Below are 22474 nucleotides of genomic sequence, written 5' to 3'. Positions count from 1 at the left end.
CGTGTTTGGACTCATTTTTCATTGAATTAAACAAAAAATGTACTAACACTAACCATTTTATTGTATATCTAACATCAAATGAATTGCAATTTTGAGGTATCATACAACATATGTTATATTTCTACTTAGTGAATAGGGGATCGGGGCTTTCAGGCAATTAGGACGGTGGTGAGTGTGCGTGCGTGAGTCGGGTCCCTCGCAGGTAGGGCTGAGCTTCAGCCGCACTCCGGTAAAAATCAGACTATAAGTTATGTATCGTTTTCATGTCTGCAATGATTGATTTAGGCTAACTGTTATAATATTTTTAAATATTCTATGACTAATTAAACATTCTATTTTGATTAACCTATAGGTAATAATTAATGATCTAATTTAATTTCTCACCATAACATTAGGTTTATTAATAACACAGGTAGGGTAGGTAATAAAGTGTGTTTTTTAGTAAAATATGAATAGCTTAGTATAAAATAGCCTAGAACGAGGTAATTTAAAAAAATTGTAAATTTAAAATTCCCATGTTATTCTTATGGAGGATAAATAAACTTATGTAGTTTGCTTGTTTATGGGTATATTCCAACCAAATTTGGATTTAAAAAAAAATTAATTCTAAGCTATCGACATTGCAATAAAAAAACACATCTAAATATCTTCCCAGTAGCAGCAAACTTTAGTACTCACTAAAATTTATGTTAATTAAATAGGAAATAAATCTGACGATTTTTAGGGAATATTTTAGTAGAAATCCAGCCAGGTAAATGGAAATTCGCTTAGTCTGTAGGTTTTCTGCAGCGAGGGTGTTTTTTTTTAGAATATAATCATAAGGCATACACTGTGACAATGCCTAACCATAGAGGTTATTGTCGTGGTAGTGGTTATAGGCTAAGTGTGTAAAGGTTCCTATTTCATTCTTGCTTTTTTAATCGGCATAAGCCCATTTGTAATGATTTTTGGGACTCCAAGATTCAAGATTCATTTCTTTTAGGATTAGGATTTGAGATTCAAAATTCCTGGATTCGAAGATTACTAATACACATAGATTTTTATGGCGTTTGTCGCACTGTTTCCAATTGATACAATTTATAAAAAATGTGTCCTGCACAAGGTCAAGTTCAGCCTGGCTGATTCGGGATAGGGAAGGGTCCATTATTAGTGATGGGCTAGCAATCGGTGTGGTTGTGGGATAGCAATCGGAGTGGTTGTGGGATAGCAAAAAGGTTGTTGATTGTATTAAAATAATACAGTGCGACCGACAGAGGGTCAATATTAAAGAATGCGCGGCTGGCCATAACACGCGCGTTGACTGAGATGAAGTTACACGATTTAGAGCGTCAAATTTTAGGGAGTGGGCGTTAAAGTTGAAAAATGTGTACCGGTAGTTTCTTTGTTTTTATTGAATATTTTAAAAACATGTGCTTTAGGGGAAAGTATCTTAAATGTCATTACAAAAATGATCTCCAATTAAATTTGAAACTAGACCTCTTCTTGGTCTAAGTTAAAGTGAACACCTACAGAATTTGAATTACAAAAGTTTAAAAATGAACGTTTGTCATACATTTTTAATACTTTAAAAGTGCCTGGATAACTGGTACCTCTATCTTACTAATATTATAAATCTGAAAGTTTGTGAGTTTGTGTGTGTGTGTGTGTTGCTCAATCACGCATAAACTACTGGACGCATTGGGCTGAAATTTGGCATGATGATAGCTCACATTCTCGATTAACATTAAAGCATATTATTATCCCAAAAATCCTTTCGGGCTCCGCCCCAGTGGCTATGTAGTTCCCCATGTTAACCTTATGGTTTTTCAAATTTAAAAGGAATTAATGAATCTTAACAGCTGTTTCAATTAAACAAGTTGGTTCTGTTCTATGTTGTTCAATAGCATAAAAGTTACAAGGATTACCAACAGGGTGCAGCACTATTATTCTTTTTTAATTTATGACAACAGCTAATTTCCAACCAAAAGGTGAGTGAGCGTAGCGAACGAACTTCAACCTAAAGGTGAGTGAGCGTAGCGAACAAACTTCAACCAGGACGTGAATGAGCCATGCGAATACTTATGAAGTTAAACGGGGCAAAGCCCGCGGGTACAGCTAGTATTTCATAAAATAATAAAGATAGAGCTACAAAACTTGGAAAAAGAGGACGTTATTTTCAAGTTTTTGTGTTAGATTATTTAGACTACTCATAGTTTTTAGCGAGATGCAACATAGGTCTGTGTTTGCAGATGATATTTGAATATTGACTATTAAAGGTATGGTATACAATTTTGCCCGTTATTTTTTATCCACTAGTTGGGGCCGCCAGCAAAAATATTCTTTTTTTACACAGTACCATCTAGTAACCCTAGCCAAAACCTCTGCCATCTCACACATCGCCGACTAGAAGACAACACCCGTCAGATAGGGTTAAAAAAAGTTAAGAATAGTGCCATCGTTTATTAGGCTATCACCTGCATTTGAACAATGAGAAATTTAGTTGAAACGATTGAAACTAACAAAGTCCACAAAAAATTGAAATGATTATGAAATTTAAAGAAGGACAGAGGGAATAAATAATATGAATTGTTTTACAGTATTGTATAATTCATACGTATTACTACAGATTAAAGTGTACATACTCTTAAAATGTATCCTCAATAATCTGTGGTGTGATTATGACATATTATTTTTCCTACAGTCACCCGACAAAGTTGGCTTCCTTGTACTGTTTATAGTACAGAAAGCTGCTAATTGCTGCATATTTATACTTTGCCGTACGGTTTATACTTTGCCGTACGGTTTATACTTTGCCGCACATCAGGATTCCAACGAAACAACACAAAACAGCGTGGTGCTATTATGCACGTAATCCGTGTACGCTTGGAAATAGGTTGGCAACACTTAAAGATAATAACACTATGAGCAGCTGATTGACTATTATAACTACGATTTAACCTGTCATTTTGTGTTTATAGTTTCGGTATTTCTGAACTTTCTGGACTTTTCTTTTAAACGTTTTTAAAACATTCCTACGATCTTAATAAACAAGAAAATACCTTTAAAGCATTCTTTTTAGGCGCGGAAACCACTTCAAATTACAAAAACATACGGAACTATATTCTCAAAACGTGGAGCACATTTCTTGCGGAGGAAAAATAGCGGAGTGATACGGACCGCGGGTACTACTTTCTCTAGGGCACCATTTGTGTTCCCAGCTGAACCTAAAAACGTGTTGTATAGTGTTTGAAAGACTAATTATTTATATGCTTTATAGTGACTGTAGGAAAAATATAATGTGTAACACGAGTGAAAAAGGCCTTTGCTGCACTCGAGATCATTCCGCACGAGCCGCACTCGTGTGCAGCAAAGTGCCACTTTCACCACTAGTTACACAAATAACTATTGTATATAGGCTTAAAATACCTATTTTGTATGGTCGCCATTTCATTGAAAAAGTAAAAAGTATTAAAGTATACTGTAGACCCTGTTGTTATTTATCTGGAATATCAGCAAATTTTCAACCTTTGAACCCTTTGGTCATACAGTATTATTTGATCCATGATTAGTGGGCAATTACATTTAACAAAATTTTTTACAATTTACTGCTGTAATCCCAATGTGTAGTAATCCCAAGGACTGGGAAGAAGCAGTAATAGTACCATTGCACAAAAAAGGAGATAAGCAGGAGCCAGCCAATTATCGTGGAATATCACTTCTGAATATGACGTACAAAATCTTTTCCAAAATAGTTCTTGCAAAACTAGAGATATATATCGATGAAATTATCAAAGACCACCAAGCAGGATTTGTAAAAGGTAGATCTACTACAGACCAAATATTCGTCCTCAAACAAACTATCTCAAAATATTGGGAATATAACAAAAATGTCTTCTGCCTTTTCATTGATTTTAGTGAAGCCTACAATAGCCTAAGGAGAGAAAAAATTTGGGAAAAGATGGAAAGTTTTGGTATTCCAACAAAGTTAATTAATTTAGCTGAGCTAAGTGTAAAAAATAGTAAATGTAAAGTAAAAGTTGAAAACGAACTTTCCAAAACTTTTGAGGTGAAAACTGGGGTAAGACAGGGTGACGGTCTATCCCCCATTCTTTTTAACACTGCCTTGGAAGGAGCACTAAAAGAGATAAGGAAAACTGATTTTGGAGTGAAATTAGGAAGGAATATATCAGTGCTCGCTTTTGCAGATGATGTGGTATTGATAGCAGAAAGCAAAGAAGACCTTAAAGACATGACCAAAATACTAATTAAGGAAACCAAAACAGTAGGACTTAAAATCAATGCAGAAAAGACAAAATTCATGCACTTCGGACGAAATCAAGACCATTCTAGAAGCCTATCTATTGAAGGTTAAAATTTTGGAAAAGTAGACAATTTTAAATACCTTGGCACAATAATAAGCGCAAATAACAGCGAACATTCCGAAATTCAAAGCTGAATAAATGCAGCCAATAGAAGTATGTTTGCCTTGAATAAACTATTATCATCAAAGCTGTTTTCTGTCAACACAAAACTAAAAATTTACAAAACTGTGATTCGTCCAATTCTGCTTTATGGTTCTGAAACATGGACTCTGGACAAAAGTACTGAAAAAAAACTTGTCACCTTTGAAAATAAAGTACTAAGAAAGGTTTTTGGACCAACAAGAGAAAATGGTGAATGGAGGATCAAACATAACAAAGAAATTAGAGACCTGTATAAAACACCAGATGCTGTGGCGTAAGCAAAAAGTCGACGAATAAGATGGCTCGGGCATGTGTTAAGGAGAGAAGATGATGCATTGATTAAGAAAGTTTGGAAAAAGAACCCTGTTGGAAGAAGACCTCCTGGGCGTCCCAAAATGAGGTGGAAAGATGAAGTGACCAAAGATATGAGGAAGATAAGAGTCATGGAGGAAGATGCCGAAGATCGGAAGAAATGGAGGCATTCAGTTGGCAAGGCCAAATACCACCTTGGGTATCGATGGCCATGGGAGTAAGAGTAGTAAAAGTAAGTAATCCCAATGTGTAACAACACTGTTTTTTTTATATAAGTTAATAATAAATAATAATAATTACCTTTTAGTTTAGTTAAAGTAAATCTTGTTACCTCCATACCATTTGTCCCCATAAATCCCCATAATTGCAATGGAGATGAACAAAAGATTATTTATTCAGGCCGAATCAAAATCTATATCCGATAATATATATTATGAAATCACCTTAATTCTATTTGATTTGCATCAAACAAATATCTTGCAATTAACAAATATATAACACAAGTAAACAAAGAGAAAATTGTAAAAAAAATCTAGGCCCCCTATTTTGTAAAAACAGTATAGCTTGTGTAAGCTTCAATATCTCCCTACAGTCAATTGAATCATGGCATACCCTGATATTGTGTGATATATCTGTGTGATACAATCCCTGTCTGTACTCAGAAGTTCTTTAGTACCAAGGGCTTTAGCACCTTAGCTTAAAATCTGTGTTCAACAAGATAAATTCTAACAAAGCAACAATCAACAAAGACAACCAAACAACTAGTTACAATGTGAGTGGGAAAGTTTATCTTCATATCTCTCTGATACCATACCACTAATGTCTCAGATGCAGTGCGAACTTAAACCTATGGGATTAGTGAACAAGAATCACTTTTAGCGAATTTCCCATATAGGTAATAAGCGATTACCGTAGTACTCATGATAAAACCTGGACCTGGGTCCGATTTACTTTTTCGTTTTTAGGTCCCTAAAGGACAAAAACACCATCCGTTCAAATTCATATATATATTCAAAATTCTTTATTAAGTGCTCTTATACAGCTTAACAGCCAATTACATAAGGCACTAATACACAGTAACATAAATTACATGCACGACAACTACCCTACAGCAAACAGCATACAACTTTGATACATACACATAAAAAATATTAATAATAGAAATAGTTTGAAACTGCTTTCAAATAACTAAATTACTTATAGCAAAGATTACATATGCTACGCAAAATAGATATTGCAGCCAAGCCATTTTTGTGATATCAATTTCCATGCGAAGCCTAGCGAATGTCTTCACAACCTAAGACTTCATTGCCGACATGACCAGCTGTTATTTACGTATTTTTTGTTGTTGTTTATTGTTATGGTTAACCTTTATTTTGTGGTTGTTTGCTTAATGTAAGTAACACGAGGTTTATTAGAAGATGGATTAGCAAGAGTGAAGAAGTGTTAGTATTATGTGTAGTGAATTACAATTGTATTATGATGTGGATATTTTCATGAACAATACCAGGTATTAAGACGAGTGTATGTGATAAATGGCAAACACGGCAATCAAAAAACGGAAAGGCCTTCCTTCCCGACACTGCTTTACATTCACGTTTATAGTGTGTGAACTGCATTTTGAACCTAACTGCTTTATTAATAATAATAGAAGTAAAAAGGAAGCTGTACCAACATGACTAGTTATGTACTAACAAACTATGGATGTACACCAATTGTCACTCAGCAATCTGCACTCATTACTGCCTCTACAGACGATCACCACCGTCTCGCGGCAGCCCCTTCATCACATAGCGATAAATTCACCAGTATTTCTACTGTCAATGTCTCATTATCTTTAGAGTCTGCCTAAAAACAGTTATGATAGAGTTCCGAAATATATTATTAACTACCTTCATCATACTATTATGCAATAATTTGTAATTTATTGTCAATTGAAAATAGACGTACAAAATTGGGATGTCGGGTCAATCGGGTCAGTTCACTTTCGTGTGATTGCGAGAGTGTGACTGACCTCCAATTTCCAACCTAAATATCGTTTTTACGTGGTAAAGATAACCTCTTTAATTTATGTGCAACTAAGGTTCTGCTGTTGTTAAGACTATGTGTTCTTAAATTTATTTTATATAGTCGTCAGTTGAAAGATTTGTTATATAAAACAATCCAAATCTAAAATCTATATTTTATATCTTATGCTCTACATTTTCTTCAAAGCTCAGTTGCAAACGGCACTTACAAAACACCAATAATGTGACGAGATAATACGTAGTTTGAAAACAAATGCCGATCTGTGTAGATAAATGTTCTTCCTACAAACTGTGTTTAAAAAGGTCAAGTAGCCAGTGAATGGTTAGGTAGTAAGTGACTAACCATATATTCCTCATTGTGAGTTAGTAGCAAGATATTGCGTGAGTCTAGAAATCCGGGAGCAAACTTTGTGTATAAAAATTCCGAAAACAGAAAAGTGAGAAAAGTCGACGAACTTACAAACAGTCACGAATTATTAAAACTTGTAAGAATTATAAATTTCTAAATTGTTAGGGGTTCTCTAAATGTACGTTAAAATTCAACTTGCAGAGAAACTAGTATAACATTGTAAGCTTATTATATCACTGTGACAGCAATTTTTGAAGATTTTTATTAATTTGTGTTTATATCAGTAAACCTTTAGTATCCTTTAGCTCTTTGTTACGTGGTCACTTTAATTTTGAAGTAAATAACTGCCATTTTTGTAAAAAGATAAAGTTATGGTACATTAATGACAGCTGTGCGCTTTCAAACTAGAGATACGATGACGACAGGTCGGCGAGTGTGTTGCATACAGGCAAGTTAATCCCGAGCACGTGAACATTACCGATCTCACCCGAACTTGAATGGTAATGCAGATCGAGACTTGACACAGCGCCTCTGTTGAGGGACCACCCAACTACGTGAAGGTGGCCTCATCCAAAAACGACTTGGCACAAAATTTCCGTAATTTGCAATATCTATTTTGCGTAGCATATGTAATCATAGCTTATAGATAAATAAATAAATAAATGTGTCCGTTAGGACGATAAATCGAGCAAAAAAAATGATCCGATTTTGATGAAAATTTGGTATAAACGTGTAAACCTACATTTATTCAAACGAGTTTGTTAACCAGCATGATCGGACTATGGGAATGGGTGTTTATTGGGGGTTTTATGGGGTAAAAATTGGTTTTTCCCATTTTTGACCCAAAAAAACATAATATTTGACAATTTCTTTCCAAACCATTTTGTAGAGCTTAAAAAAAATATAATAATAATTTAGTATATTGAAGCGTTATTATGCGCCTAATGGTTACGGAGAAAATTCCAAAAAACTGTAAATTTAAAATTCCCATGTTATTCTTATGGAGAATAAGTAAACTGTTGTAGTCTGCTTGTTATGAACATATTTTGATCAAATTTAGAAAATGCATTTATTTCTTACCAAACTGTTAACATTTTACAACAAAAAAAACATGTTTGCCCTCCCTGTTGCAGCAAACCTAAGTACTCGTTAAAGTAAAAAATTTAAATAAGGAATTAATGTGATATTTTTAAGGAGACATTTTAGTGTAAATCCAATCAGGCGAATGGAAATTCGCTTAGTCTGCAGGTTTGCTGCGGCGGGGGTATTTTAATATGACATTGCAATATATTAAACTAGCAGAGTACCCGTCCTTCGTACGGGTTGGCATATAAGTTTAAAATGCTTATTGCAGCTAAGCTTGTGAAACCTTTGCGTTTTCAATGGGGGAGGACAAAGTTTGATAAAATTTTCTCCTTTAAATTGACTGCATATTATGTTATTACACATCTACCATAGCCATAATGTTCTACCACTTCACCTTTACAATAAAAAAATCTTTACAAATGCACAAATTATTCATGACATTAAAAACATAAACATAACTGTAAACAATCCTATTTTTGACAGTTCTCATTGTGTATCACAGTTTTTGTTGCTGCTTTAGTTCAAATTAGCTGTTTACATAAATAAAAAAAAATTAAAGTGCTGCACCCTATTGGAAATCTTATAGGCCTAACTTTTTAATGCTTTTGTATATTATAGAACCAACTTTTTAGTTGAAACAGCTGACTGAATTCTTTAATTCCCTTTGAATACTCAAAAGGTTAAAATGGGGAACTACAGAGCCACTGGGGCGGAGCCCGAAAGGATTTTTGATATAAGAATATGCCTATATGTTAATCGGGAATGTGAGCTACCATCATACCAAATTTCAGCCCAATCCGTCCAGTAGTTTATGCGTGATTGAACTTCAAACAAACAAACACACAAACTTTTACATTTATAATATTAGTAAGATAAGATTACTTCCAGTTGTTAGTTAAGTTTAAACATGTTTTCTGTGACATATTTTTGCCATAGGTCACAAAACACAATCAAACTATTCTTATAAAACTCATTGTTATGTTCTTGATAGCTTTTCTTTTCCTAAATGTAATAATGATGGACAAAAGGGGTCTTACTGCATCAAATGTAAAGTAGGTTGTTGTAAAATATTAGGTTGCATGACCTGCCATCTCTTCTGAAGTGTCTAGCAAGACATTTTACGGCGATATGTCTCTTGGGCCGACTTAATTTAATTTGTTCTTCATGAAACAGTTTGCATGCTATTTGATCCCACCATGTTGGAAAAGTTGGGGAGGAAAGTTGTATATCCACACATGATATAACCAGCCTAAATATATTTTATATTTATCTACTTAAAAAACCTTGCATTTAACTCTCACTATCATGATCATTAATTTAATTTTCAAAATGTTCACATATTTTATGATAGCTACAGATAATTATAAAAAAAATAGTTTTAGTTACCGGTACTGCAAATTAATTAGTTATCAAAACATTAGATTAATTTTCAATCAGGGCTATTCTGAATATTGTTTTTTAAAGCATCGCCAATTGGCCAATTTAGGTGTAGGCCTATACAGTGGCGGCGATTGGGCTTGAGAGGTGGGGTACTTCCTGTAATGCTTCTGTAAATAGATTACCTATTTAATTAAGTACAATAACTCATATATAAGAACCATTGGTGTGTCATAGTGATTTTAAAATAAAATTAATAGTTAAAATAAAATTAAAATTAATTCAAGTAGGATATAAATGAGTTGTTAACAACTCTATATAGGGGTTTCCAAATATTCTCCAAGTGAATAATATGCTTTATCAATTTGATCTTTGAATTGAGTAACATTTATTTTTTAGCGAATTTCCCATATAGGGAATACGCTATTACCGTAGTACTCATGGTAAGACCTGGACCCGGGACCGATTTTTTTTTTCGTTTTGAGGTCCCTAGAGGCCAAAAACACCATCCGTTCAAATTCATATATATATATACTAGCTGACCCGGCGAACTTCGTATCGCCTAAGTTATAGGTTTCCCCTAAGACAGACCGATGGAAAGAAAGTACCGTTACGTTTAATTTTCAAAATGATCTCGTTCGCATCGCTCAATCACGTCCTGGTTGAAGTTCGTTCGCTACGCTCACTCACCTTTCGGTTGGAGCTCGTTCGCTGCGCTCACTTGCCTTTAGGTTGGAGCTCGTTCGCTAAGCTAACTCGCCTCCAGGTTAGCTCGTTCGCTACGCTCACTCGCCTCCAGGTTGAAGTTCGTTCGCTACGCTCACTCACCTTTTGGTTGCAAATTAGCTGTTGTCATAAATGTAAAAGAAATAATAGTGCTGCACCCTGTTGGTAATCCTTGTAACTTTAATGCTATTGAACATCATAGAACAGAACCAACTTGTTTAATTGAAACAGCTGTTAAGATTCATTAATTCCATTTCTCATAAGGTTAACATGGGAAACTCCAGAGCCACTGGGGCGGAGCCCTTTTAAGAATTTCGAAACGGGAAATAGTTTACGTCCGATTTGCATACCTACAGAATTTACACACCAAATTTCATTACGATCGGTGAAGTCGTTCCGGAGGAGTTTGCAGACAAACACTGTGACACGAGAATTTTATATATTAGATATATTTATATATATATGTGTCCGTTAGCGCGATAACTCAAGTAAAAATGATCCGATTTTGATGAAATTTGGTACAAACGTGTAAACCTACGTTTATTCAAACGAGTTCGCGAACTAGCATGATCGGACCATGGGAACGGGGGTTTTTGGGGGGTTTTATGGGGTAAAAATGGGTTTTTCCCATTTTTGACCCAAAAAACATCAAATTTTGCAATTTCTTTCTAAACTATTTTGTAGAGCTTAAAAAAACAAATAATTTAGTATATTGAAGCGTTATAATGCGCCTAATGGTTATGGAGAAAATTCCAAAAAATTGTAAATTTAAAATTCCCATGTTATTCTTATGGAGAATAAGTAAACTGTTGTAGTTTGCTTGTTTATTAACATATTTTGCCCAAATTTGGAAAATGTTTTTATTTCTTACTAACAATTAACATTTTACATAAAAAAGCACTTTTACCCTCCCTGTTGCAGCAAACCTAAGTATGTGTTAAAGTGATTCTATTTAAACAGGGATAAATAATGTGATATTTTTAAGGAGACATTTTAGTGTAAATCCAATCAGGCAAATGGAAATTCGCTTAGTCTGCAGGTTTGCTGCGGCGGGGGTATTTTTTAGATACAAATTTGTTTTAGAATCTTAGCTCCATGTATTGAGGGCTGTTTCTAAATATTATCAACTTGTGATTTGGTAATCTGAAATTATTTTTATTCCTTGTATTGTAATTATGTGTTAATTTTACCACCTCTGACAAATTTTCTTTTACTAATCCATGGTATCTCCGGGTGTTTTTTTTAAATCTTTTTGAAATTTTGATTTGGATTTTCCCATAAAAACATGTAAAATAACGGAAAAGTCAAATTTTTTCAAAAATAGTCAAAACGGTTTTGATAAAAATTTAGTATGTTGTTAAGCCCTCCAAATTCTGAAAAAAATTGTATAACTCCCATTTCTGTAAAAAATATGGATCAAAAGTTATTGTAAATTATGTTATTTTCCCATAAAACCCCATAAATAAAAACAAAATTGTATTTTAGGGAAAAAACATGTTTTGATTAAAATTAATGTGTTGTGGTTCTTATAATTCTAAACCAAATAGCCTACTGTAGTGTAATCCCCCATTGCTGTACCGGGAACAATTACGGTTTAGAACTTATTGCAACGTTTGTGATTTTTCCCTATAAAATATCATAGTTACTCCCATAGCTTACCCATGATAAAGGTTGTTGACAAGCTATTGGGAGAAAGTATATGTCATATTGCTGAAACCAATTATTTATCTTTTCTACCTGTGGGATAATGTTAACGGGTATAGAATTGCTATATCTGTACCAAATTTAAGCGGGTTGAATCTGCTACCAATAATTAAGTTAAAATGGAAGATTGCTGGGGACCAGAGGGACGGAGATCTTTTACCCAGATCAGAACACTTCGCTAGCCAGCCTTGATTTATTTGTACTAATTGAACTAAATACCTAAATACATCCTTCCAAACACTAAGTACTGAAAATGGTGAATTGGTTGCTAATACTGCTGAGTCAATGAATTTGGTTGGAGACTTAATTACTGAAAGGGAAATATCTATGAATGTAACTGAGAAAATGTGGAGAACAATCTGGGGACATGTAATTTAATATCATGTTTGAAATGGTCCGATGTGAGACACATCGAACCATTTAAACGTTAATTCCTACATCTCAAATACCCTTCTGGGTTCCCCGCTTGCTTCCTAATTTAGCCAGACATTTTAATTTATCCATCTATTCCTTAATTAACATTTAATCTAAAACTTAGCCGGTTGTAGTAACGGAGATGCTGGATCGTAGTTGCTAGGACAAGGGACTTTTTGGAAGAGGGCGAGAGTCGGTAAGGAAGTAGGGGAGGGGAGGGGGGTGGGCGTTCTTGCAGTCGCGGCAGGTTAAGAGCTTGAGATGTAGCCCGGCTTCGTGAATGCCCACACTATAAAAAATATAGCGTGCGCTTTGCGTCACAACAACTATTTTCTAAATTTCTAATTTCAAGACCTAAATTTCTTCTCATATCACTCAGTATCAGCACTGATTATAGCCTAGACAATTTGACGATTAATGGCTGCGGCAACTATAACAGTTTATCTTGTAATTGTGAATACATTGAAAGATTAGATTATTATAAATATTTGGGTGTTTATTTTGACTACCGAATAAAGTGGACAGAGCATGTAGATATCTTGAAAAAAAAATATTCGTAAAAATATCTATGCTTTTAACCAATTGAGTGAAATTTTAGATGAGGATGACGGAAAGCGAGCTTATTTCGCTTATGTGCAATCCTTGATTTCATTTGGAATTATTTGCTGGGTAGCATGCTATCACACCACCTTGGCAATTTTGAAAGTTGCTTTTAGAAAAAATAAAAGGTACTCCACTGACGCTCTATTCAGTGAGACATTACCGGTCAGACATCTTTTCATCCAGTTTCTTCTTAATCACACATTCGAAAACTCAAACACGATTCTTACAGCAGTTACGCATCAGCACCTCACCAGATACCGGTACTCACACAATGTTAGAATATCTGTACCTCAGCTACATAAATCAGTTCTAACTAGCTTACCAACCAACTGTTTTTATGTTGCTCAGATTCTCTATCGACATTTATTTCAAAAATATGATTCAACAAGTTTCTAGTTTACCCTCATTACAGAAATTCAAAAGTCGTATTCTTGTTTTACTGCACACCATTGCCAAAGAAGAGGCCAGAGACTTTGATTAGACCACACCATACTTGACTCTTACCAAAAATCCTTGACCCTTCTACCCCCTCACCCTCTAAATGTCTTCTGGTGATTGAACTGGCTTTAGTTGTTGTCGCTGACATTTTCTCATCCGCATTTAAGTTTTCTTTCAAACAATTAAGGCTTAAACAAATCTTTCCCATATACAGTTTTTTTGCCCTTAAAATTACGTAGATTGATAACCAGGCCTACGCACAGACACCTGCCCATGTAGGCCTTTAAGTATGGCAGATTTATCTGACAATTAATGTTGTACTAGCTATAATCTTGCTATATGTTTTATTTATCTTTCTGTAATGAAATTTGGATAAATAAACATATTTAATTTAAATTTAAACATTATTCCATAAACTTTAATTTGCAAATTGCACTGTTTATTTTTTTAAGATATTTAACTTTATGAGTTTTGTAAATTTCAAACCGTTGTTTGAAAACCAATTTTTCATATAATCCAAAGTATTTTCCACTGATACAATTAAGTTGTTTACTGAATCCTCTCTTATGATTGCCCTTGTATCATCAGCAAATAAGATTAAATTCCTGCAAATAGCTTTTACAAGGTCATTAATTAAGTTCAGGAAAAAAGAGGCCCCAATATTGACCCTTGAGGTACACCATAATTAAATAAATTCCAGTTTGACATATGTTTCACACAATTTTTGTTACCTAATATTCTATTGCCTACTTTCTATTAAGCTAATAAGAGTCCACAAATAAAGAAAAACATTTAACCTTTACACCATAGTCTTTTAACTTTGAAAGCAAAATTGATTGATCCACACAATCAAATGCTTTGGACAAGTCACGGAAAACACAAGCATTAGGTTTCAGACCAAAGCCTCTGTAACATCATTAATAAATTCAATCAGTACACTGCTTGTGCTGTATGGTTATTAAGATATTTTTTCTTGACTTAAATTTTTAGAAGCGACCACCAACCTATGTCACTTTCTTTTATTGAAATTAAATGCAATGTCTAAAATGGTTTTGTTTCGCCTTTGGAATGTGGTTTTATTTTTTAAGGTTACCTGTATATTTTGTTCTATCTTTCTATTTGTTTCTTTGTTTCTATTGGTAAAGATAGTTTGAGTCAAAATGATAAAATTATGTTAATTGTTTTGCAGTCATACGGCTGAAGTGCTGATTCAAGAGTCAGGTTGCCGCCTTGATCACCCGGCCGCTGCCAAATTCCGTCAGCATGTCATGGACGGTGACTGGAATAAGGTTTGTGAACTTTGTTCGATTCATCAGAATTTAACATTTGTCAATCTATTAAGGTATAGCCTACTTTTAATTCATAATTACAATATGTGTAGGATTACCTTATCGTAACGGATACTCATCTGCTGAGGAACGGGGAATAGGATCATGGGCCTTCTATTGAAACCTAATTACTAATGAGCTTACACATACAATTTAATTTTTCTATACAACTTAATTATGATGTCATTGCAATTTCTTCTCACAAAAAACACATAACAGTTGACTCTTGAATGTCTAAACTCTCTTTTTAATCTGACACTGCTAATAGTAAGTGTTCGACCGATGTCTGTACAATATTAAAAGTTCATTCTTATTGTGACTGTATCTCGTGCCTTTCTAGTTGTGGTGTCCAGTTTGCTTCCGCAGTACTAACATTGATTATAACAAAGAACGAGTAGGCCCTACATTGCTATGATGTTCGATTATTTGTCAACTGAAAGTAGTACTCATGCTAAGACCTGGAGCCGGGAACGATTTACTTTTTTGTTTTGAGGTCCCTAGAGGCCATAAACACCATCCGATCAAATTCATATTTATGTATATATAGATATGACGTGTGTGTCAGTCCGTTAGCACAATAACTCGAGCAAAAATGATGCGATTTCAATGAAATTTAATACAAACTTTTAAGCCAACATTTATTCGAACGAGTTCAGGAACCAGCATGATCGGACCATGGAAACGGGGGTTAATGGGGGGGGGGGGAGTTTATGGGGTAAAAAATGGTTTTTTCCCATTTTTGACACTAAAAACATAATGCCCCCGCCGCAGCAAACCTGCCGTCTAAGCAAATTTCCATTTGGCTGAATTGATTTTCAATTGATCTATTTAAATAACATTAGGTTTAAATAGATACCTAGGTATACCTATGAATACCTAGGTTTGCTGCTACAAGGAATCTAATAAAGTGTGTGTTTTAAGTAAAATAATTATTGCTTAGTATAAAATGAATATATTTGCCAAGTTTGATAAAAAGATATCCATAAACAAGCAAACTACAACATTTTACAATATTCTCCATAAGAATAACATGGGAATTTTATATTTACCATTTTTTTAGTTTTCTCCGTAACCAATAACTGTACAAAAACACTTTGATATACTGAATTGTTTTTTTTTTAAGCTCTTTAAGAAGGTTTAGAGAAAAATTGGGAAATTTTGTGTTTTGAGAGTCAAAAGTGAGAAAAACCAATTTTTACCCCATAAAACCCTGTTCCCATGGTCCGATCATGCTGGATCGCGAACTCATTCAAGTTTATCCCGCCTTACACCTTCAAACCAAATTTCATCAAAATCGGATAAAAATTACTCAAGTTATCGTGTTCATGGACATATATATATATATATATATATATATAAATCTATATACATATATACAAATTTGAACGAATGGTGTTTTTGGCCTCTGGGGACATCAAAATGAAAAAGTAAATCGGTCCCGGGCCTAAGTCTTACCATGAGACCTACGGTAATAGCTACATCCCTATAGGGAAATTCGCTGAAATGTTGCAATTCATTTCAAATCCATTTTGCAGGGCTCAAAAAACAAACAATTTAGTATATCAAAGTGTTTTTGTACAATTATTGGTTACGCAGGAAATTCAAATAATTGTTATTTTAAAATTCCCATTAAAATGTTGTAGTTTTGCTTGTTTGTGGATGTATTTTGATCAAACTTGGTAAATTTATTTATGTTATACTAAGTTATTAATATTTTACTAAAAAACACACTTTTTTTACCCTCCCTGTAGCAGGAAGCCTATGTACTCATAAAACCTAATGTTAATTAAAATACATTTAATTGAAAATCAATTCAGGCAACTGGAAATTCGCTTAGTCGGCAGGTTTGCTGAAGCAGGGGTATTTTAGCTGACAATGACTTGAATGTCTCTGTTTGAGGGTTCAGCAAACGAATTATAAAGGGCAGGTAAAAGGTCTATTTTCTGCAGCGCCCTGTTCAGCGACAGGTCGTCTGAGAGTGGTGGGGGTAGACTTGTTGGAAAGCCTACACACTGCTATTATTTGGAAAGCCTACACACTGCTATTATTTGCTATTATTTAGTCATAGAGCAGTGGTCGCCTGAGCAACTTGCGTTTGTTATCGAGTCGTTTAACTAAAGGGGTGATTTAGTCATTACAACTCAGCGACAGTTCCATGCATTCTTTCAATTGGGTCAACATAGGTTCCGTCATGATTATCTGTACGGTATGGATAATCAATAAAATTAAACAGATTTGTCCAACAATCTATGGGGATGAAAACTAAGATCGAACCTCAAAATTCATGTAACCGGTCACACTTTTTCAAATCAGACGTTTGTTATCAGGCGGACCTAAGAGGACTGTTTTCTACAGCAACACAAATTCTATCAAATGTTAGTTGTCTGGTGTCTGATCTGACTTTGGATGGCCTATCAGCTTCTTTTTGAATTCAGAAGCCGTTGTTCTAAAATTAGAAACCCGTCGCATGATTGTGCTACGCAACGGTACTTCTCCAAGTCGCCCTAATTAAAAGAATGCACGGAACTACCGCTGAGTTTCAATGACTGAATCATTACTTTTTAAATACGACTCGATAATATACGCGCGTAGCTCAGGTGACCACTGGTCTATGACTACAGATAATGGCAGATTGTAGGCTTTCCAACAAGCCTAACCCCAACAGTCTCAGACAACCTGTCGCTGAACAGTGCGCTGCAGAAAATATATCGGTTTTTTTGCCACACCCTGCGTAACAGAATTAAACAATTAACAATTTGTTTACTTTTGTTTTATAATTACTAATTTTGTAATATTTTAATATTTTTGTTGTTTTTTTTAGGCTGACAATGACTTGAACGAGCTGAAGTCTTTGTTGGAGGGTTCATCAAACAGTTTATCCGTAAGTAAACATCAGGTGTCGATTTCTTGAAAGGTTTTAGAAATTTCCTGTCAGTAGGATTTATTGTTTATAGACAATTTTTGTTTTTTTTTTTGTTTTTTTAGGGAGAGGAGGTAAAAATGCTTTTACGCACACAGGTAGCCAGCCTGTAGTGTGAGACTCCTGAGCTTGTCAGACTACTCACTAAAAACCCCCTCTACTCTGTTGGACACAGACCTGGGATTGTTTGACACATTACTTCAGGTCAGGTCAACGTGTGACCTAAGCCCTCAGGGCTCGCGCCGTTTCTGGCATTCAATTTCTTTATGACCTAGACTGCATCTCGGTCAAGCTCTAGCTTCTTTGTACGGAGAATATCCTGAACGAAATGTGACATACAGGTCCAATTGTTCTCACCCTCCGTCATCATCGGAATGACCGTGTCTACTGACAACTGCCCTACATGTTGTTCAGTCTCCAGACGGGAACCTTCCCAACGCTGGCAGCGGAAGAAGGTGTGCTCCGCGTCGTCGGGAGTGCCTGGGCAGTAGATGCAATTGGGTGACACGGCTTTGCCCATCCTGAACAGGTACGACCGAAAAAACCCGTGGCCTGTCAGAAACTGAGTAAGGTAATAGTCCCCCTCACCACACCGTCGGTCAACCCATGGTTGGACTTGCTGAATCAGTCTCTTGGTCCAGCGTCCCCGCGACTCCTGTTTCCAGCTCTCCTGCCAGAGCTGGTAGGTGCGGTTGCGCTCCTCCGTTTTTGCATGGTCCTCTCCGCGCCGCTGATAAATCGCTTTCCTCTCCACCGCCAAAAGTTTGACGGGGATTACTCCAGCAACCACCAAGATGGCAGGTTCAGACACTGTTTGGTAGGCGGATGCTACCCTGGGTGCTGCCTGACGCTGCACTCTGGCAAGCCGCATCCTATACACCTCCTTATTGAGCGTGTCTGCCCACACTTCCGCACCATACAGGAGCACAGACTGAACTGTAGACATCAACAGCCTTCTGCGACTGGAACGAGGACCTCCGACATTGGCCATTAACCGGTTAAGAGAAGAGATCACCTTAGCGGCCTTGTCCGCCGTTCAGAATATCTGGTCCCGCCAGCTAAGCTTAGAGTCCACCATGACACCAAGATACTTGGCGGCGCGAACAGATTGGACTTCGACGTCCCCCACCCTCAACGGCACAATGGTGTCAATCCGCTTTTTTGTCAGAATCACGATCTCAGTTTTGTTCAGCGCGAGAGAGAGACCGTGATCTGCCATCCATGCGTTTATAGTTTGCATGACTCGGTTTAATTTTAGCTGGGCCAGCTCAACACTACGAGCAGCTATATCATTGAACATAGCAGCTATGTTTATAGACAATAAAAAGACTAAAATTATTAAAGGTTAGTTATGCTGTATAGGTAGGTGCAAATAAAATAAGTAGCCTAACTAAATTGCATCATGAGGTGCAAAAAAGAAGTATGAAAAAGACATTGTTTAGTTTTGCTGCTGATTTAAATAAAAAGCATATTGAATAATAATTCTTGATTTTACTTACTTTAAAAGTCTGATGTTCAATCTGTGTTCTATTTCCAAAAGGGTTGTATTCCAAAGCAAGTAAGTGTTTGAATTAGCTTTGGCACATAACTTATTAACACTAGATATTAACACATTAACATGTTAACACTAGATAACATTACGATTTTGGAATTCAATTCACTCATTCACTGTAATTATTGTAACATTAATTTCAAATGTACCTATACATTTTTGTAACTTATGAAAAACATACATAGTTTGGTTGTTGTATTTAATGCATTTGAAAAAGAGTTTATTTAGTGTGTACCAAGATTTTCCTTGAATCATAATCATAATTTATTTGCTACATAGATGACTTTTTTATAAACATATGATCACTTGCTGACAATATGCTGCTACTGTGACTGTTAGGAGAAGAAAACCACGGTCAAGTTATCTATTCTATCGCTTTACCTTGTTTAATTTTCCATATATTTATTTCATAGATACAAAATAGTCAACATAATTGGCATCACTACATCAGACAGTGAGAGCTCACATGAAATATTAAAAAACTAGAGAACCCGTGCGGCTCAATGAGCCGCATAGTATGAAACATAACACCGAGGAAAACGTTATGCTAAAATTTGAGTCATTGTGATTGTAGTTACAACTTGGAGTTGTTCAATTTAACATGTTGCAACAAAGTTTTTCCAGCATTGAGAATTGAATAAAACTGTTGCCTTACTGATAACCTGTGTTAAGTAATTTAAGTTGGGCCATTTTATTTCTTTGATTTGAGACATCCCCCTAATCAAATGAATTTTCTTCGTAGAGAATCCTGAAAATTGGGGTGATATCAACCATTTCATGTGTTCCATTTTTATCCACAAACTCTTGGTTACCAATTGGACAGCCATAATCTGCTTTGAATAGGCTAAAGCAGCAACACCATTGGAAGTTGGTTATCGTATTTTAACGTTTTGTCTGTCAGTCTCACATTGTTTAGTGGAGTTTCTCTTAATACCTGTCCCAAAGTTTTAAAAGTATGGATTCGTTTTCGAAATAGGTTGGATAACTCTTGTAGCCATACAATTTGGATAGCAATTTACATTTTCTCTTTTTGAACAGCGTATATTATTTGCCTCTCCTGAATCAGAAAAATAAACTTGACCGTAACTTCTCGATCGTTGAATACATAAACACTGATTCCTTCACTTATGTTTGGTCTAATATTGCCACTAAAACTTTCAATAGCAAATGAGTTTTTGAAACTTCTTATTTTGGACTTAAATGTCTGGATTGTGTTGGTGAATTCAGTCAAAAAACTTTGTATAAGTTTGTCCGAGGAACTGGCAACATGACCTAGAAGTAAACAATCCATTTCCTTTTTTTTCTCAACTGGAGTAGAGCAAGTAATACAAAGTTTACAATAAAAGCAAAAGGTCTACCATGATTTGGTATAATCTTACTACTTGAACTTATCATAGTCGAGGCACTATTATAGTTTCTACTAAATGTTTTGAAATATCTCGATCTGGCAGGGTCAGAAGTAAACATTTCTTGCATGCATTATTTCATCTGACATTAGGCAAGTTTACTTTACCACCGTGACAACACTATGTGCTTCGTATATTTTTTCACTTCCAAAGTAAGTTGCATAGCAGAACTGGCATATATTATTCATCTCACTCATCGATCTCTATTACTACATCTCACTAAGTGAATGTGTATCTGGATGGGTATCTGTTAGACCACGCCTCTCTTTTTCTACTATCCTCATACGCATAAGAAATCTTATTATTAATTGTCTCTTCCTCCCTTTTTCAATATTTCTTCTTTGAACTTGAGACATTTTCTGTTCTTCCAACAAAACTGATTAGCGCTGTTTAACTTGGCCTTAACCTACTCAATATTATAATTATAAACATTAATATTTACTCCCAAAAAACTAATGTATTTTCTTTTTATAAACAGCTGTTTTTTGTTTTAAAATTTGTTCTATGTATTTCTTATGGGGAAAACCCGACCTTTGAGAGGGTCTCACGCCCTTAAGAGTAGGAGTTTTAAATTTCTAAAACCTTATTGCAAAACTACATATTGAAACGAATCTGTTGACACTTTAAACGTTGAAATCGGTCCACAAATAAGGGAGGAGTTGCGTTAACAAAAAACGGCTTCACGTATTATATATATAGATTTGCACCACGCACATTACTGACAATTATTCACATCTATCACAGTGACTGATAGTATTGACGGAATAGTGAGAAAAAAATTAGAAAATGTTAAAATTAGAAAATGTGCACTGCTACAACAATGAGAAATAAAAACGATTTTGTACTGAATCGCCTTAGAACTAGTCTATATTCAAAACAACCTGCTTATGCTGGAATAAAATTTTACAACAACTTACCACATGAAATTAAAATTTTAACAGATCTTAAACTTTGAAAATGTCACTGACCTGATTTTCTTAACTGATTCTGCTGAAGGGGGATTACCCAAATATGTGTGTATTTTTACTTTGTCATTATTAACTTGTTTTATTTTTTCTAAATGATATTTTGTAATATTTTGAATTTTGGATTATAGTTAGCAACTATGCGCTGTGTAGGCTAGTGTAAATTCTTCTTTAGTTTTAGTCTTTATGCCATTCATGTACAAAACAATATGTATATTGAATAAAGTGATTTGAATGAAATAGCGATGCAAGACAAGATGTCATGGTGAAAAGAAACGTATGTGGATTAACGTTTACCGAGGCCTATGTGTAAAATTTTACTCAATATCTAGGGCTAGTAAAATGTATGGTTTTCAGCAAATGAAGTTTCTGCTGCTGGAGCAGAAGTATCTGGAATACCTGGAGGATGGACGAGTGTTGGACGCGCTGCACGTGCTGCGTAACGAGCTGACTCCACTGCAGCACAACACAGCACGTGTGCATGAGCTGTCCAGGTTTGTTGACATAGTTATAAACCGACATTTAGCAAAGCAGGTGAATCTTAACATGTACATGAGGTCAAGTGTTAAAAGTCTGTGAGCTGAAACACAATCTTAAATTTTTCCCTGGATATAAGCTTGACTCTCGATAATCTGACTTTCACAAGAGGGTTTCTAACGTGTTGGAATACCAACATTTAACTGTAGCCTAGAAGCCAAGAGAAGTAGGCTAATCTTATAAATCCTTATAATGTACTTGACTATAGGGTGTCCAATTTAGTTGAGGTATTTTAAGAAATTTAATAAATAATACAAAAACAAAACCGCTTTACAAGCAAGAGCTTAT

General features: G+C 35.1%; 1 protein-coding gene across 1 annotated transcript in view; it reads left to right on the top strand.

Moving 5' to 3' along the window:
• Nucleotides 1-22474, top strand: part of LOC128985604 (WD repeat-containing protein 26) — a 37738-nt gene that overhangs the window by 3558 nt on the left and 11706 nt on the right. The window contains exons 2-4 of the mRNA XM_054405237.1: nt 14668-14767; nt 17628-17687; nt 22007-22143. Coding sequence (XP_054261212.1) covers nt 14668-14767; nt 17628-17687; nt 22007-22143 — 297 coding nt within the window. The remainder of the gene's footprint in view (nt 1-14667; nt 14768-17627; nt 17688-22006; nt 22144-22474) is intronic.

The sequence above is a fragment of the Macrosteles quadrilineatus genome, unplaced genomic scaffold (genome assembly GCF_028750875.1).
Source record: "Macrosteles quadrilineatus isolate MER2022 unplaced genomic scaffold, UCM_ALF_1.0 Scaffold_2__2_contigs__length_208266976, whole genome shotgun sequence".
Lineage (NCBI taxonomy): Eukaryota > Metazoa > Arthropoda > Insecta > Hemiptera > Cicadellidae > Macrosteles > Macrosteles quadrilineatus.
This window is presented reverse-complemented; position numbering and strand designations above follow the sequence as displayed.